Genomic DNA, 18,123 nt, shown 5'->3' with positions numbered 1-18,123 from the left:
GTGAGGATCTCTTGCTGAGAATACAGGTGCAATAACCATGCCTCCCCACAATCAAACTCGCCTCTGTGATCATGAGGAAAAGCATGAAAATTTGTTGGGCATGGAATTTGCTTTCCCTTGTAAAGTTCATGGATATGCCTTCCAACACTTTATCCTATGAAAATATTTCAGATTTGGAAAAAAAAAAGGAAATGAAAATATAACTTCAGCTTTGTTTTGTCCTCAGTTAACATATAAGCTAACATATAATACAAGTTAAAAATCCTGTGGTCAGTATTTGAAACAGACTGATGGCCTTGTGTACAAGAATATTGTGTGTGTGTAACCTTTCCGGTCCATTGTCAACAATTTATGACAATAGGGGTGTTACTGAATGCTATATTAAGTTGTGTTTCCTGTGTATAGTACATCTGATTCTATACTTAAGGCTAAAAGGCTTAATTGCTTCCTTTGTCTAAAGGGAAGCTTTACTGTCATCAATTAAAATTCCAGCCAGAGAATATTCAAACTAATAACTAGGTATTTCCAAAACAAAGTTATTCCTAGAGGTTGTACGTTCCTTAACCCAGTTATGAATAACAGGGGTTATCCGTCAGAGTACCCAGTGGGAATTTAAACAAGCTGAACCAATGCCAAACCCAGTAATGTCAGTTATTTTTTGCAACATATATTTGCTACGTAGTTGAATTTAACATTTCTCAGTCACCTTGATTTTCTGTATTGGTAGTAAATTCTATATGTTAAAGTTTTCTCTTGTCCTCTAATACATTTTAAGTGTATTCCTACTGCTCCATTCATGTTCTACTTTTATTTGTTTAAGTGGAAAAATTAAATGTCAGCCACATTCTATTGGCATGCCACTTCTATTTAAAATACACATTTTAGTTGTCTTCTCTATCTGCAGGCTCTGCTCCCATTACCATCCAGCTTTACCTGCTCAATGTTTTCAGGAACTGGGCATCACTAGCAAGGCCAGCAATGATAGCCCATACCTAATTGTTGTCGAGGAGCTGGTGGTGACCCACCTTCTTGAACAGTAGCTGATCTTCTGGTGAAGATACTACCACTGTGCTGCTGTCCTAAAGGATGACAGCACACGCCAACTATCAGGCAACTATTTACTCTGAGCCCATTTCATTCTCCCACACTTCCATCAAATCCCCCCCTCAGATTCTACCAATCACCTATAGAGACAATTTACACCGGCCATCTCACCTTACCGATCTGCATATCTTTGGGGTATAGGAGGAAATCCATGCAGTCATTGAGAGAATATCCAAACTCCATATAGACAGCACTACAAATCAGGATTGAATATGGGTCACTGAAGCTATGAGGCAGCAGCTGTAATAACTGGGCAGGGTAGTTAGACCCAGCAACAATGAAGGAGTGGTGATATATTTCCAAGTCAGTACTGTGCATGATGTGAAGGGGAACCTGCAGGTGGTGGTGTTTCCATGCATCTGCTACACTTTTGTGCTTCTTAGTAGTGGAGGTCATTGGTTTGAGCGGAGCCTGGGTGGGTAACTGCAGTGCATTTGGTAGATGGTACACACTGCAGCCATTATGTGCTGGTGGGGAAGAGAATGGTTGACGGTGTGCCACTCAAACAGAGAGTGCTTTGTCCTGGATGGTGTCAAGCTTTTTGCAAATATTTGGAACTGCACTCATCTGGGTAAGTGGAGAATATTCCAACGTGCTCCTGATATGTGCCCGAAATAGATGATGGAAAGACCTTGGTGGGGTCAGGAAATGAGTCACTCACCACAGTATATCCAGCCTCTATTTTTGTACCCACAAAAATGCGACCAGACTGATTGAGCTTCTGGTCAATAGTGATACCCTGGATATTGATGATGATCGACCAAGCAATGGTAATGAGATTGAATGCCAGTGGTGGGCGGTTAGACTCTCTCTTGTTGGGGACAGCCATTGCTTGACCTTTATGTGGTGCAAATGTTACTTGCCACTTATCAACACATGCCTGAATGTGGTGTAGGGCTTACTACATGCTGACGTGGGCAGTTTCATGTACTGAGTGTTGCAAATAGAACTGAACATTATTGGATATCACCACTAAAGATGGAAAGAGGCTCATTGATGTAGCAGCTGAAGATGGTTGGACCTAAGAAACTGTCCTGAGGAACTCCAGTTTTGGGGCTGGGATTATTGACCTTCAAGAACTGCAGCCATCTTCCCTTGTGTGAGGTGTGACTCCACCCATGGGAGTACTTTTCCTTTGATTCCTATTGACTTCAGTGGCCAGGAGATCCATTCTATTTAAATGGAAAGATCCTAAACCCCCTCCTACATTCCAATGGTTTTCCCAAACTATAACATGTTTAAACTTAGAAAAAATTAGGAGTGGTACTATTGATCCTTTGGTTAAATTTGAAGAAACTTGGAGCCATTTTCATATGATGTAAGCTGACCTTTTCCAAATCCTTTTCAATAACTTTCTCTTCGAATATAGAGGAGCAGAGTTAATGACATAATAATGCTTTTAACCAATGAAATACGACAGCCCAGCTTTTGTTTAGTTTTTGTTTATTATTACTATTTGGTTTGTTTTTTTTTGATTTGGCATTTTTTTTCATATAATCAAATTTCTTTTAAAATCTTTTTCATGCTCAATTATCAAGAGACTGGGAGGTTCAGATTACACATTTTACTCTGTGTTTGTATACATTAACTGTTATTATTGTAATCCCGATCTCTTTGTATCATGTGTATATTTACTATTATGTTTATTAATATGAAAATTAATAAAAAGATTGGAAAAGAAAAGAAAGACTTCAGTTTTCCTGATGCAAAACTCCAGTGAATTTCTACCTTGTACAGGCGAGTCACTCTTGTCTTGCCTTGCCTAACCTCTGGATTTCAGTTCCTTGGTCCATTTTTTGGCCAAAGCCATGATGATGTCTGGAGCCAAGTAGGCCTGATGAAACCCAAATTGGGCATCAGTGAGTAGCTTATTCATAGAACTGCCAACACCTTCCATCATTTTGTGGATGATTGAGAATGGACTGATTGGACAGCAATTTGCTAGATTGTATTTGTCCTGCTTTTTGTGAATGGGATGTGGACAATTTTCCCCACTGTCAGTTGGATGCCAGTGTTATAAATGTACTGGAACAGCTTGGCTAGAGGTGCAGCTAGTTCTGGAGTATGGGTCTCCAGTACTACAGCTGAGAGGTTATCTAGTCTTATAGCTACTGTATCCAGTGCTGTCAGCTGTTTATATGACCTGTTACTTTATATTTCTAATCCGGAGGAATCTATCCCCACAGTACTATCACTACTAGATCAGTTTAGTGTTTTTTCTGGCTATAGATTGGATCTTAATAAGAGCGAACTTTTTCCATTAAATATGCAAACCCCAATTTACAGGCAATTACCTTTTAGATTGATAACTGACTATTTTATGTATTTAAGTGTTAAAATTACCAAGAAACATAAGGACTTATTTAAAGCTAATCTATTGCCTTTAATTGACCATGTTAAACAATTATTTACTAAATGGTCCCCACTGTCTTTATCATTGGTAGGCTGAATTAATGCAGTTAAGATGAATATTTTACCAAAATTTTTATATTTATTTCAAGCGATTCCAACTTTCGGCCTGAAATCTCTTTTTGACACTATTGATTCTAAAATTCTTTCATATATTTGGCAGAATAAAAACCCAAGGTTAAGTAAGAAATATTTACAAAAACTAAAAAAGGATGGTGGTATGGACCTGCCTAACTTTAGATTATATTATTGGGCAATTAATATCAGATATTTAATTTTTTTGGGTACAAGATTCAGATGTAATTCAGTGCCCCCAAATGGGTACACCTTGAGCACCAATCAGTACTTGGATTTTCATTAGTTTCTATTTTAGGAGCTTCACTCCCTTTTGCACTTACCAAATTAACTAAACATATGATTAACCCAATTGTTAAACATACAATACGAATATGGTTTCAATTTCATAAATTTTTTGGATTGAATAAATTTAACTTGTCAAGTCCCATTCAATCTAATTTTTTCTTTCATCCATCCAGAGTTGACTCAGCTGTTTCCATATGGAAAAGGAAGGGAATAGTATGTTTTTGTGATTTATTCATTGATAACTGTTTTTCATCTTTTGAACAATTGTCTAACAACTACAATTTGTCTAGATCACACTTTTTTTGATATTTGCAGATTAGAAATTTTTAAAAAGCTACTATACCCTCTTTTCCGACACCTTACAAAACTGAAATTACGGAAAAAATTTTAGGTCTTAATCCTTATCGGAAGGGCTTGATAGCAATAATTTATGATTTAATTATGAAAATACGTCCAGAATCACTGGATAAAGTTAAGAATGAATGGGCAAGTGAACTCCAGACATCTTTACCTATAGAGACATGGAAGAAAATTCTTCATTTAGTTAATACATCTTCAATGTGTGCCAGACACTCGTTGATACAGTTTAAGGTAGTTCACAGGACCCATATGTCAAAAGATAAGCTAGCCCGCTTTTATCACCATATAAATCCTATATGTGACAGATGTGAATCGAATGTGGCTTCTTTGACACACATGTTTTGGTCCTGTCCTCTTTTGGAAAAATATTGGAAAGATTTTTAACATTATCTCAACTGTATTGAATATTGATTTACAACCTCACCCTATCACTGCAATTTTTGGATTATCAAGGATAGAGTCTGGCCATTTATCTGCTTCTGCTTACCGTATGATTGCTTTTGTCACATTAATGGCCAAACGATCCATTTTGCTTAAATGGAAGGATCCAATACCCCCTACTACTTTTCAATGGTTCTCTCAAACTATATCATGTTTAAACTTGGAAAAAATTAAGAGTGGTACTGTTGATTCTTTGCTTAAATTTGAAGACATTTGGAGTCCATTTACTCAATACTTTCATATGATGTAGATCCCTTTTCAATAACTTTTCAATTTAGAGGAACGGAGTTGATGACATAATATTGCTCTGTGTCTACTGAGAAATTTCAGTCCAGTTTTCTTTTTTCTTGTCTTTTTTGAAATTTTCTTTTTAGTTTGGTTTGATTATTTACAATTTTTTTTATTGATTTGGGGATTTTTTTTTCTTTTGTATACACAATAAATCTTTCTCTTTCCTTTCTTTTATATTATATTCATCTACTAAGAGATCGCGAGATCTAAAGATTTTTTCATATTTTATTATTCTTTATGATTATCTATGCCATGATTATTCTCTTGATCTCTTTGTATTACATGTACAATCATTGATGTTATATATTAATGTGTATTAATTTGGAAACTAATAAAAAGATTGAAAAAGAGAGAAAAGCTGTTTATTGATGCCATGTGAAGTGAAATGGACTTAGCTGGAGACTGGCTTTTGTAATGGTGGTGATCTCAGAAGGAAGCTAAAATAGATAATTTCTCTATTTGTCTTGGATTATCTTGCCAACACAAATCTGAACTTTACTAAGACAGTTATAATTGCTCTTGTGTTTCAGTGTAAATTACATTAAATATTAAAAATCTAAACATTAAGCTAAATTTGCAATCTAGGCATTGAAGATGATTAAGGGAAAACAGTGAATGTTGAAAATACTCAGTAACTTGCTCAACATCTGAAAATAAATTTCCTTGACATTTTTGTTTTCCTTTTTTAGATGCTGCCTGTATTGCTGTGCAATTCTGTCATGTACTATTTTTTATTTATTTTGTTTCTGAAATAGATGCAAGGCTAGGATCCCATAATTGCTGCTTTTTTAAAACATTCAATGAGGGTTTTCACATTTATCTTTAAAGTGTTTTTTTTTCCTTTTTGTAATGTTTTGTTCCTTATGTTCTACTCCAGCTATTTCTGGATGTTTATGTCCCGTGGCTCATTTAATGCACTTCTTCTAGATGGTTGTCTCTTGAATCATCCTGAAGGGAAAGAGTAATAGAGCAGCTGGCTGCTCTATAGTCCTGGCAGGATATAACATGAACATTCTTCCTCTAATGTTTTATTGGGCACATCTAACACAAAAAAAAAAGTAAATCATAGAGTTGTACAGCATGGAAATGGAGAATGAACCCAAGTCTATTAAATCTCTCCTTATAACTACAGATATCCATTCCAGCAGCATCATGGTGAATCTCCTCTGCACTCTCCCTATTGCTACCTTATCCTTCTTATTGTATGGCGGCCAGAACTGTACACAATACTCTACGTGCAGTCTAACTAGTGTTTTGTTAAACTGCAACATAATATCCCAACTCTTAATGCCTCAGCCTGTGAAGGCAAAGATACCAAATGCCTTTTTCCACCTACCCTACCCATCTGTGTTGCCCTTTGCAATGAGCTATGGAGTTGCATCCCAAGGTCTCTGTATATCAATGCTCCCAAGGTCCCTGCCATTTACTCTGTTTGTCCTTCTAGAATTTGACCTGCCAAAATGCATTGCTTCATTGTCTGGATTAAATTCCATCTGCTACTGCTCTGCCCAACTTTCCAGCTGATCTATGTCCTGCTGTATCCTTAGACAGTCTTCTACAACTCCAATTTTTTGTGTTGTCTGCAAACTTGCTAACCTTAGCACCTACATTTTCATCCAAGTCATTGAGGTTCCCAACGCCTATCTCTGTGGTACACCACTTGTTACAGATTCCCAGTCAGAAAAACACCAGTACCCTCTGCCTCCTACCTCCAAGCCAATTTTTGGATCCACTTTGCCAACATGCCTTAGATCTCTTGTGCCTTAACCTTTTGGATCACCCAACCATGTGGAACCTTGTGAGAACCCTTACTAAAGTCCATGTAAAACACGTCTACTGCTCTGCCTTCAATTTTCTTTGTTACCTCTTCAAAAAAAAACAATCAAATATATGAGACATGATCCCCCCTGCATAAAACCACGCTAACACCTATTCAGTCCCTGTCTTTGCAAGTGAACGGAAATCCTGTCCCTCAATTTTCTCCAACAAGTTCCCTACCACTGATAAAAGGCTCACTGGCCTGCAGTTTTGAGGCTTTTCCAGACTGCCCTTTTTGAATAGAGACAACATTAGCTATCCTCCAGAAAATATCAAAAAAGCCTCAAACACTTTTGTAGTTTGTTTTATTCATACTCTGACTTCACATTGAACCAACACACTTTCAATCTTTTATATAAAATTGCATTGAGATATGACTATAGTTCCCTAAAGGCCCCGTCACTACCAAATCATCACTAAACTCTTTCCTAGTACAGCATGCTAGGTCTAAAATAGCCTCTTGTTGTTTCCTCAGCAATGCTGATCTAGAAAACCACCTCTTTCACAACACATGATTTCATCCTCCACACTGCTAATTTGGTTTGCCCAGTCTTTGCATAAATATTTACCTAATAGAGATGATAATATTATAATCATAATATAATGTTTGAAAGGAAGAAAAATGAAATGGGCATGAACTTTCTACCATTAAATGGGATTGACTTCCATGTGATGAGTCAGAGCCTATCCTTGGTAAACTGAGCAAATCATGAACCAGGGTAGTTGGAGATGTTCAAAAAAGATTTTAATATACAGAACCACTTCATATTCCTAAGGTGAAAGTACTTTGCTTGACATAAAAAGGAGTAAAGACCACGAGGTAAGGGACAACATTAGGAAATGCATGAGAGGCAGAAATCAGGATTAATCCTGGTGAATGGGAGAGATTCAATGAACAACAAAAGGTGATAGTAAGATGTGTGAAAAGGGAGTAAGGATAAAAAAAAGCCTTATAAAATCAAATTATTTTGATAGTGGTTTTAATTAGAAAAAAGAAATATTAGGAAATGAATAATGAATTGGGTGCAGAGACTTGCTAAATTATCATCAGTGAAGTTACAGTGATGAACTAATATCCTAAAGCTTTACAACTACCCCGGGACCAGATAGTTTGCACTCAATTCTTGAATAAAATATATTCAGGAATCATTCCTTCAAATTGGAACCTCGCATGATTTCATTAAATGGCAGAACGGCTTTAGAGATTGAATGGTCCGCTCTTGATTTTGTGCAATAATGTGGGAAATTCAGTAGCCAGTTTGTACGTGTAGCAAATTCCACAGACAGCAGTGTGGTATTGACCAGATTCTATTTCTCTGGGTGTTGATTACAGAATAGATATTGTCCAGGATTCCCAAAATAAATCCCCCCGATAGTCCTTGACATAATTCTCTGAGATCCTTTTGCCTGGAATTCTGCCAGTGAATCTGAAGTACCAATCTTCTCGCAGATGATCCCTTTAAGTGTTTTGCTTGGTACATGTCTCCACCTCTTCATGTTTGGTACTTCCAGGCACTTCTCCATCCTCTCTCCCCACCCTACACTCAATTGCTTTATCCAACTCCCTATGCTCTCGCCCTAGTTGACTTCCATCAGTGTCCCCATCCCCTGATCTTGCCCCTTCCTCAATGTTGGCAATTCTCAACACCTAGCTGTGGACCTATTGTCTCATGGTTCGCTCTCAACTTTTTTGCAACTATCATTGAGTCATTTACACTATGATCCACCTGACTTGCTCTGTTAGCTTTGCATGAACAGAGCTAGAGAAGGAAAGGCCTTTGTCCACTTTTTCACAGCTAGGATTCCTATTTCCTTATAACATAGAAGGAGACCATTTGGTCCATCAAGAACTCATGGGGAATCCCATGTCATAAGGAGAACGTGCAAGTTCCACACAGAGAGCACCAGAGATCAGAATCAAACCAAGGTCGCTGGAGCTGTGAGACGGCTGCACAATCTGCAGCTCAGCTGTGCTGCCCAGAAGGCTGATTCTGTTGCATTTGATTGGGTCTTATGCACAATAAAATATTGCTACTGCAGCAGAGCCTCACAAAACTGGAGTGGATCCCCCTTGCAGTGCTGGTTTAACGTGCCACATAAGCACGGCAAAACTTCTAGGCCAGGACGCTCCTTGTGATACCACCTCTTCCCTGCTACTGTACAATCACAGACAATCTCGACGTGTGTTAAACCCTCCATTTTTTTTCTCAAACAATTTCAGAAAGAACCACCCCCATGTCATTACCTAATCTGTATGAAAAGTTTACCAGATTTTTTTTGCCAGTTATCCATAATAAATGCAGAACTTCTGGGACTGTCATTGAGTCATTTACACGTGGCTTCTTTTGAGAACAGTCTTCAGATTTGCAATCTCTCTATCCATTCTTAAAGACATTTTCCACAGAACTGAGATGAGGATAGATTTGACACCTACCGTATATCTTCCACTTCCTTCCCTGGCTACTAAATGCTATTTTAATGGTATTATCTGTTAACACTATTAAGGAATATCCTTTTGTATAAATAAACCTTCATGGTTTTAACTTTCTTAAGAGCTTAATGGGTTCCTCCTCCCCTGCAGTATTTTACATGCTGTGTTCAGTTATGAATGCATTTTGCTGGACTTCTGAAATGGTATTGGTATTGGTTTATTATTGTCACTTGTACCGAGGTACAGTGAAAAGTGTGTCTTACAAACTGATCGTGCAGGTCAATTCATTACACAGTGCAGTTACATTGAGTTAGTACAGAGTCCATTGATGTAGTACAGGTAAAAATAATAACAGTACAGAGTAAAGTGTCACAGCTATAGAGAAAGTGCAGTGCAATAAGGTGCAAGGTCACAACAAGGTAGATCGTGTGGTCATAGTCCATCTCATTGTATAAGGGAACCATTCAGTAGTCTTATCGCAGTGGGGTAGAAGCTGTCCTTAAGTCTGGTGGTATGTGCCCTCAGGCTCCTGTATCTTCTACCCGATGGAAGAGGAGAGGAGAGAATGGCCCGGGTGCGTGGGGTCTTTGATTATGCTGGCTGCTTCACCAAGACAACAAGAAATGGGTATCAAGATCCCTGTTTGAAATGCAAAGAACCCATTGCCCATCAAGAATGTGCTGAGGGCACCATGCAGGAGCCTTTATGGTGGAATGTGCATGCAGGCACCATGCTAGATGCTTGAATGCCTACTTTACACTTGTAAAATGAAGCCTGATAAGATACGACCACGGACAGATGTTAAGCCTGCAGTTTCCTCTCCCGGGCAGTGAATGCAACGTACTTATTTGGAGAAGCTCTGTGTGAATTACTGTGTAAATTAAGAAGTTTGTTTGAAGCCCTGGACATTGAGGTTTAAGGAAATAAATGGAAAGGCATTATATTTGCTGGAGCTTTACAAGAAGCTGGGTAGAGAATAATAGTCAGTAATTGGGATGGTAGAATAGGGAAGAATGGACCAATTGGTCTAGAACAGTGAAATGTTTGTTTGAAAGTGGATTATATTGTAGGTTATTGGAAGGGTGAATCATTGGTGGCTGGGTGAAAGATGAGGATAAAGGAGACCTTTGTGAGAATAAATGGGTTAGAAGCAAAAGTCTGATAAATGAGACCTGGGTGTTATTTACTTGTGTAAATCTAGCACTACAATTTTAATTTTATTCAATCCATGAAATAAATGTTATAAAGTAAAACTTGGCTAATTTTAGGTATTTGCCTTGGTCAGAAGGTTGTCTACAAACCCCATTCTAGAAATAGAATCTTGTCTCCCCCTCTAATGTGGTACTGTGAAGTGTCTTAGTGTTAGAACTTCCGTCTTAATCATGATCCATTCTTTTCTTATGGGTATTGTATAATATAACATTCTGTTCAAAAGTTGCATGTATATGCAAAAGCAAGTTGGCTAAAGCTAATGAACATCAAAAAAATCCGCAGATGTTGGAAATCTGAAACAGAAACAGAAAATGCTGGAGAAATACAGCAAGTCAGGCAACATCTGTGGAAAGAGAAACAATCAATATTTTCTATCTGTAACCATTCATCAAAACTGGAATGTAGAGCCAAGATGTAGCATGGGGCAGAAAACACTGGGGGTAATTTGTAGACCCCCAACAGTAATTATAGTATTGTACAGAGAATGGGTCAGGAAATTTGAAAGCATGTAACAAGATTAATGTTTTGATCTTCATGTAGAGTGGGTCAACTAACTGGCAAAAAATAGTTTCGAGGATAAGTCCATGGAATACATTCAGGAGAGTTTTCTATAACAGCATCTTGAGGAAGCAAATAGACAACAGGCTGTTTTCGATTTGGTATTGTGTAATGGGAGATTAGTACCTTTTGATGACAGTCCTCTGGGGAAAGATATCATAACATGGTATTCCATGTCAAATTTGTGAGGAATCCAAAACAACGGCTTCAGGTTTAAACAAAGCCAGATATAGAACTATGAAACTTGATTTGGACAATATAGAATGAAAATATGATTATAAAGTATGATTGTGGATAATAGTAAACATTTAAAGAGCTAATCCATTGTTTCCCAGGGATTGGAGGTTACCGAGAAGGGTAGTTTCCATTGTAGCATTGATCAAGAGACCTGTTCTTTTATATGAAGACAAAAGAAACTGCTGATGCTGGAATCTGGAACAAAAACCATGCTAGAAGAACTTGATGTGTAAGCAGCACCTGTGGAGACAAAAGGTGTAAATCAACGTTTCGGGCTGAGATGCTGCATCAGGACTGAGAGGGAAGTGGAAAGATTGCCAAATGTACAGCAATGGGGGTTGGGACAGAGGCTGGTAGGTGACGGGTGGAACCAGATGGGGGTAGGGATGGGAAAGATGAACAAAAGGAGAAGAAGACTAGATGTACGGGTGAGGTATGTGTGGGAGGAGAACACTGGGTTATCTGAAATTGGAAAATTCAATGTTTTCCTCAATTTCTCCATCTCCAACGCATCTATTCTCGAGATAAGGCCTTCTGCTCACAAGCTTCTGAAATGTCCTCTTTCTTCTGGAAACAGGGCTTCCCCTCTTTCATAGATGATGGAGCCCTTGCATACACTTTCTCTATTTCCCATACGTCTGCTCTCAAACCCTCCTCTCCCGAGACAGAACAGCAATAGATTCCATAATCTGCAGCCATTCGATGCCTCCACCTATCACTTCTTAGACTTTTTCACTATCTCCACCCATCCGTCCTCACCCAACTCCATTCTGCCAATCAAACGCTCCTCACCTGGATCCAGCTCTTACCCCAACCACCCCACCCCTCACCTCTTTATACTGGCTATCTCCCTTCTTGTCTTTCAGTCTAGATGATGGGTCTCAACCTTCTATGACCCAAAATGTCAACTGTCCATTTCCCTGCACAAATGCTGCCTGACTTGCTGAATTTTTCCAATAACTAGTTTATTGCCACAGATTCTGGTATCCACAGTCTCTTGTGTCTCCAGACAGCAATGGTAATGTTAATTCCCTTGGTCCTCACTTTTCACCCCACCATTCTCTGCTATTTTTGCCATTTCCAGTGTGATCCACCATCAGTCACATCTTGTTCCTTCTACCCCCTTTGTACTTTCACATTGATCACTCTCTTTGTAACTCCTGGTCCGCTCATCCTGCCCCACCCACTCTTGCCCCTTCCCCAACACTTTCCCCTGCACTCGTAGGAGGTTTACCATGTGTCCATTCACTTCCTCCCTCATCACCATCTAGAAACCTCAGCAGCCCTTCCAAGTGAGGCAGAGGTTCACCTGCACCTCTTCCAACCTGGTCTACTGCACTCGGTGCTCACAAGGTGGCCTCCTCGACATTAGTGAAACCAAGTGTAGTCTAGGTGACCGATTTGCAGAGCACCTGCGCTCTGTCCACAAAGGCCATTTTGCATTCTCCTTTCCATTCCTACATCAACCAGTCTGTCCTTGACCTTCTCCATTGCTGTGGTGAGGCCAAATACAAATTGGAAGAACTACATCTTGTATTCTGCTTGGGTAGCTTACAAGCCAATGGTGTAAACATTGAATTTTCAAATTTCAAGTAACCCACACATCCAGTGCTCTTCTCCCACACATGCTCACCAGTTTTCTTTTCCCTCTGTTCATCTTCCTCATCCCCTCTTCCCATCTGGTTACATTGGCCCTTCATTCGCTCCCCGTTGAACACCTCCACAGATGGTGCTTGACCTGCTGAGTTCTTCCAGTGTTCTGCTCTACTGTAGTTTTTCAAGCTTCCTGAATGTTGTTGCAGCAGAACCCATCTATTGTACCCCTGAATTAAAATATAGATGGAGAAGTTTTAAGGAGTCATGAGTACAATATCTCTGGCATATTTGCTGCCATGATGTTGATTTGCTTAGTCCTGTTGGGCTTCTGTCCAAAAATGTTTTTATGGTGTGATGTAGACAATGAATTTGCATGTTGATTTGCAACCTGCTAAATATGATGTACTTTTTCCCGCAAAATTATTCTTCATGCATAAATTTTGCAAATATAGTGTAATATATTCTTATGTCACTATTCACAATATAAGATGTGTCACTTCATTTGCTTTCAGTATTACCATGACTGCAGTTCTTCTTCCATATGCATTACAAAAGCAATAAGTGTGAGATTTTTTTTAACATGGGATCCAGCCTCTCAATATGCAATGGGAGGAGCGCCTCAAGCTGTGGCTTTTGAACATAGAGCCTTTGTGGCAGCTGCATCAGCCTCTGTGCATCCCTCAGCATTCCTGGACTGTGGAATGTGCCAGTCTACAACATTCACCGAAGACCAACAAGTTTCAGGCAGACAAAAGTGTGTCTTTTACTGAGTTGATCACCTTCCAACAGTAGTTGACCTTTTAATAAGTGTGCATCCCTGGGAGCAGTACATAAAGGACAGAGTCCAGTGTTATATAGTGTACGGATGACCATTGACAAAGACCACTGGATCCTTCTACAGACTCCTTCACAAATGTAGATTCCAGAAGGAGATAAGCGACAGTCCCATCCCCACCACAGCTACCTGGAGGGCAGTGCTTACACAGTGCCACTGAGATTCTGGCTTTGGTGAAAGGCTTGATGCTTGTTTGAAACTTCCATTATTGAGACATTCTGTCAAATGACTTTGAACCATCCAAAAGAATCCACTATCACCAATTCCCCCAGGGCCTTGAAGACATTCCTTACAGACCACTGCCCTATTGATTTGCAGTCATAGGTGTCCTTATCTGCAACCATTTCTATGAGGGACAAGTGAGATAGCACAATTCACTGAATGGAGTTTCCCTGCAATGTGGCCAGATCTATCCTTTGCAAAATCAGGACCTCAGCATGCAGTGACATGTTATGTTTGTGTGCTTACAATCTACACACAGCCACACATGAAGCTAACCATCATTATGTGGGATAAGGACCATGTTGGGTATATTTTGCACTCCCCTCCCCACCTTTCCTTGAGTTCAGTACGTCACATCATTACGGACACAATTCATTTTCAATTTGCAGATGAAATGGAAGATGTCTTGGGTGAGCATTGCTGTGGGGTCTGGGTCACACCTTCACTTCATTACGACCAAAGTTGTCTCAGGTTCTTTTCTGCAATCAAGCAGGAACACTGCTCCCACAATCCCAACTTCTGCTTCACCATGGCTATATGGTCCACATTGTAAAATTCAGGCAACTAATCTACAACTTTCACTGAGTTGATCATCTTCTAGCATTGCCTAGCTCCTCTGAACCACATTCGCAGCATCCTTAAGAATTGACTTGAGACAACTATCAGTCAGCTTTTACCAAAAACATGGCATGACTCTTGCTGCAATTCACTCTGGCACCTGAGGGAGTTCAAATAAGTCACAGATGCTTATTAATCTGCAGACCGATAGTGGTTCCAACAGAAGGTGGTGACATCATCTATGTACATGGAAGCTTCAACGTGAATCCCTGCATAACGTCTTCACTCCTTAACCCCACATTCTATCTGTTGGTAGACTTGATACAATGTAATAAACAAGACAAAGGCAAGAGGGTAGGTTTGCCTAACTCCAGATTTAGTCAAAAAGGTTTCTGTTTCCCACCGTTGAATCAAATTGCAGATTTCATCTCCAAGTCCTACTTCTCTGTAGCTGTACGCATCAAAACTTCTGCTGTTGGATGGTTAATCCACAGGATTAGGAATATTTTTCTCTACACTACATAGAACAGGAGAAGGGGCATCTTCATAACCAATTAGACATAAGTATCTCACTCGATGCCAGGTTAGAATTCAAGAGCTGCACCTTTGATCTCCACTCATCACTGGAGTGTCATTCTAACCCAGAAAGGCTACTATTTGGTCAAAATCTGCTTCTTTTGTCAGTGGTGGACCCCCCAGTTCACTAATGGTGGGGTATTCATTGATAAAGGTAGATGGCTGGAGCTTTTCTCACTATTGGTGGTCACTGCTTGACATGTATGTGATACATGTTACTTATCACTTTCAGCCCCCAAGTCTGGAAATATCTAGATTGGTCTGTTTCATTTTTCAAGGAGTGGTGAAAGGAACTACACACCAGGGCTGTCAGCAAACAGCCCTGTGTCTAGATTAAGATTAGACTGAAGACTGATGCTGATGGTGTAGATACTTAGGCTAAGACCACTTCCCTGAAGATATCCTGCACTTTGTGCTGATGCTATAATGATCAGCTGCCAACTAAAACCATACCGTTTGTGTCAAGTATGATTCCAAATCCCAGAGGGTATTTGATTGATGCATTTTACTAAGGCTTCTTGATGTCATACACAGTTAAAAGTGATTCCTTTTGATTCTCTCTGGCATTCAGCTCATGTTTGTCCTTTTGAAGTGATTCCTTTTGATTCTCTCTGGCATTCAGCTCATGTTTGTCCTTTTGATTCAATCTGTGAGGAGGTCTAAAGCCAAAAAAATGGGCTCAGTAGGGAAGGACTGCAGTTTAGGGTTCTTCTGCTACTGGAGAGGGGCAGGGTCAGGCGAGAAAGCCCCTAAATATTATACAGGACTAGGTAGGCCCCAGGGAGCCACATGTGTAGCATTGATGCTGTTTTTTATATAAAGAGGTAACACTAATGAATGATCTGTACAAGAATGTAAAGGCTTGCACTGTTTTATAATTGTATATATAGTTTGTCTTTTATTATGAATAAAGTTATTTTGGAATAAAAAAAATCTTACTGTGAAACCTAAGCAATGCATTGAAAAAGCAGCATTACTTCATGGCAGTGGTTTTAACTCCTTCCATACCTAGACAAATGGTAATAGTTTTCAATCCCAGAACTGCAGATTGTCACCAAATGCAGTTGCAATGTTAGAAATAGGTAAACATGGAGGGTAGAAATTAATGTAATATTCTGAGATGCAAACTATATTGTGAAAACAAGAATCAAGACTGGACTAATAGGCAGATAATGAGCTGTCACCCCAGTGGAATGCATTGATTCAAAGAAGAGGCTCCCTACTACCATCTTGAGAGCTATTAGGATTGTGCAGTAAACATTGGCCTTGCCAACCCTGGTTCACTGGGAACTGCACTTGGTACAGATCTTAAGACGGCCTGTAGAAACAAACCAGTATTAGAGAAACTGGTGTGATGGATTTTGTTATTATTAAAACCATTAACCACAGCACAGAGACATTGAGAATGAATAATTTTCCTACAACAATATCATTGCGTCTTACCAGAGAAATCTGAATGATTGAGTTAAACACTCTGGTTTAACTACACTTAGCCCTTGGTTTGGTCTGTTTTTATTTAAATGTATTGCCAGGTGACTGCATTTCTGACTTATGAACTGTTTGTATTAACAGTTCTCAGGAATGGAACCCCATCTTAAACTGGGGAGGACCTGCATCCTAAAAATGAAGTGCTAACTTGTAGAAGCTACAAGACACAATATTTATGTTAACAGCAAAAGCAGCATGCAGTAGAAAAAGCTAAGCAATCCCACAACCAGTGGATCAGATAAAAGGTCTGCAGTCTTAACATTACTATGAATGGTGGGTTAATAGACTATTCAGCCTGGGAATGTTTTTAGAACAATATCAAGAGTCCATTTTCTGAATGCCAAAGATTAGCTGAAACAGTTGCAGTCTGCTTCAGCCAGACTGCTTCCTTCTTAGGTTCCTATCATTAAAAAAAAACAAGCCAATTTGATATCAATTGGATTTCTACTCAATGCCACAGAAAGAATGGATGATTTATTGTTCTGACTCACCATCTCTCTCAATCCTTCATTTAGGATATTTGATACCAATTTTATGCTCCAATACAAATGCCTTTTGACAAATGTAGAAACTTAGCTTTTTCTATAGGTTTAAATATAGGGGTAATATGGTAAAGGTCAAGTTTGTTCTCTGGCTTTCAAAAAGATACTAAAAAACTTCTAAATTTTGTAGGAAATAGCTCGTCACCTACGGCCTCGTAGCTTGCGTGCCCTCTATGGAAAAACTAAAGTTCAGAATGCAGTGCATTGTACAGACCTTCCGGAAGATGGAGTTCTGGAGGTAGGAAAGAAAAGCTAGTTTACAGGTGAAGTCTTTGAACAAACTATATGGCTTCAGTGGCTGATTTATCAACTTTCATTTTTACCCATAGTTACCCATATTTAATCTTGGGGCCAGTTTTCTAGTTTCAGTCCAAATCAATATAGAAGCACCAAAATGTGTTACACAAAATAGTACATTGAAAAGTAGTTTTTTTTAAATCTAAAATGTTCACAGGTTTGTTACCTTAGGAGACTGGTAGATCAGCAGGAATATATAAATGTCATTGTTTGCATATTATGAATGCTCACCAAACAATGTATTGAATAAACTGCAATGCAAAATGACAGATTAACATCAATGACCTGGGAATCCCATAAAAAGCAACAGCCAGATTGAAAGGTTTTTATTCTAGAGCCTCATGACTAAAAATGATAAAGATTAAAAGTAATGTGAACTAGATGCAAGGATTTTTAGTTTTCCTGTTACATTAGTGTTTCAATTTACTAAACTTTTCAATGGCTCTGTGTTACCAAATTAATCCTCAAAAGCAAACTTATCCTGGCTCTCAGCTGCTTTTATCCTGGTGTAACCAACTAGAGAATACATTCCTCTTCCTAGCATCTAGAACCAACATGCACAATGACTTCATAAAACAAATATAGAAAATTCTCAGATTTTAATTCATGCAGATGATTATTACCCAAGATTGTTAGGAAATTTAGGCAGATTTTTAATACAAATTACTCACAAATTGTTGGCTATTTGCCCATCCCATACAGCTAGCTCCCAATGTGCTGCTGTTGGAATAATAACTAACACAAGGGGCCTTCTCAGAATTGGTAACTAGCTGCACCTGACCACT

At 39.0% G+C, this 18,123-nt stretch overlaps 1 protein-coding gene across 7 annotated transcripts in view; it reads left to right on the top strand.

The window, feature by feature from the left end:
• nme7 (NME/NM23 family member 7) overlaps positions 1-18,123 on the top strand; it is a 104,757-nt gene that overhangs the window by 86,038 nt on the left and 596 nt on the right. For all 7 annotated transcript variants that reach the window (XM_052015070.1, XM_052015069.1, XM_052015074.1 and 4 more), the window contains one exon: positions 17,172-17,279. In XM_052015070.1, coding sequence (XP_051871030.1) covers positions 17,172-17,279 — 108 coding nt within the window. The remainder of the gene's footprint in view (positions 1-17,171; positions 17,280-18,123) is intronic.

This window comes from Pristis pectinata, chromosome 4 (genome assembly GCF_009764475.1).
Source record: "Pristis pectinata isolate sPriPec2 chromosome 4, sPriPec2.1.pri, whole genome shotgun sequence".
NCBI lineage: Eukaryota > Metazoa > Chordata > Chondrichthyes > Rhinopristiformes > Pristidae > Pristis > Pristis pectinata.
The sequence above is the reverse complement of the archived record's forward strand: the minus strand, read 5'-3'. Positions and strand labels throughout refer to the sequence as shown.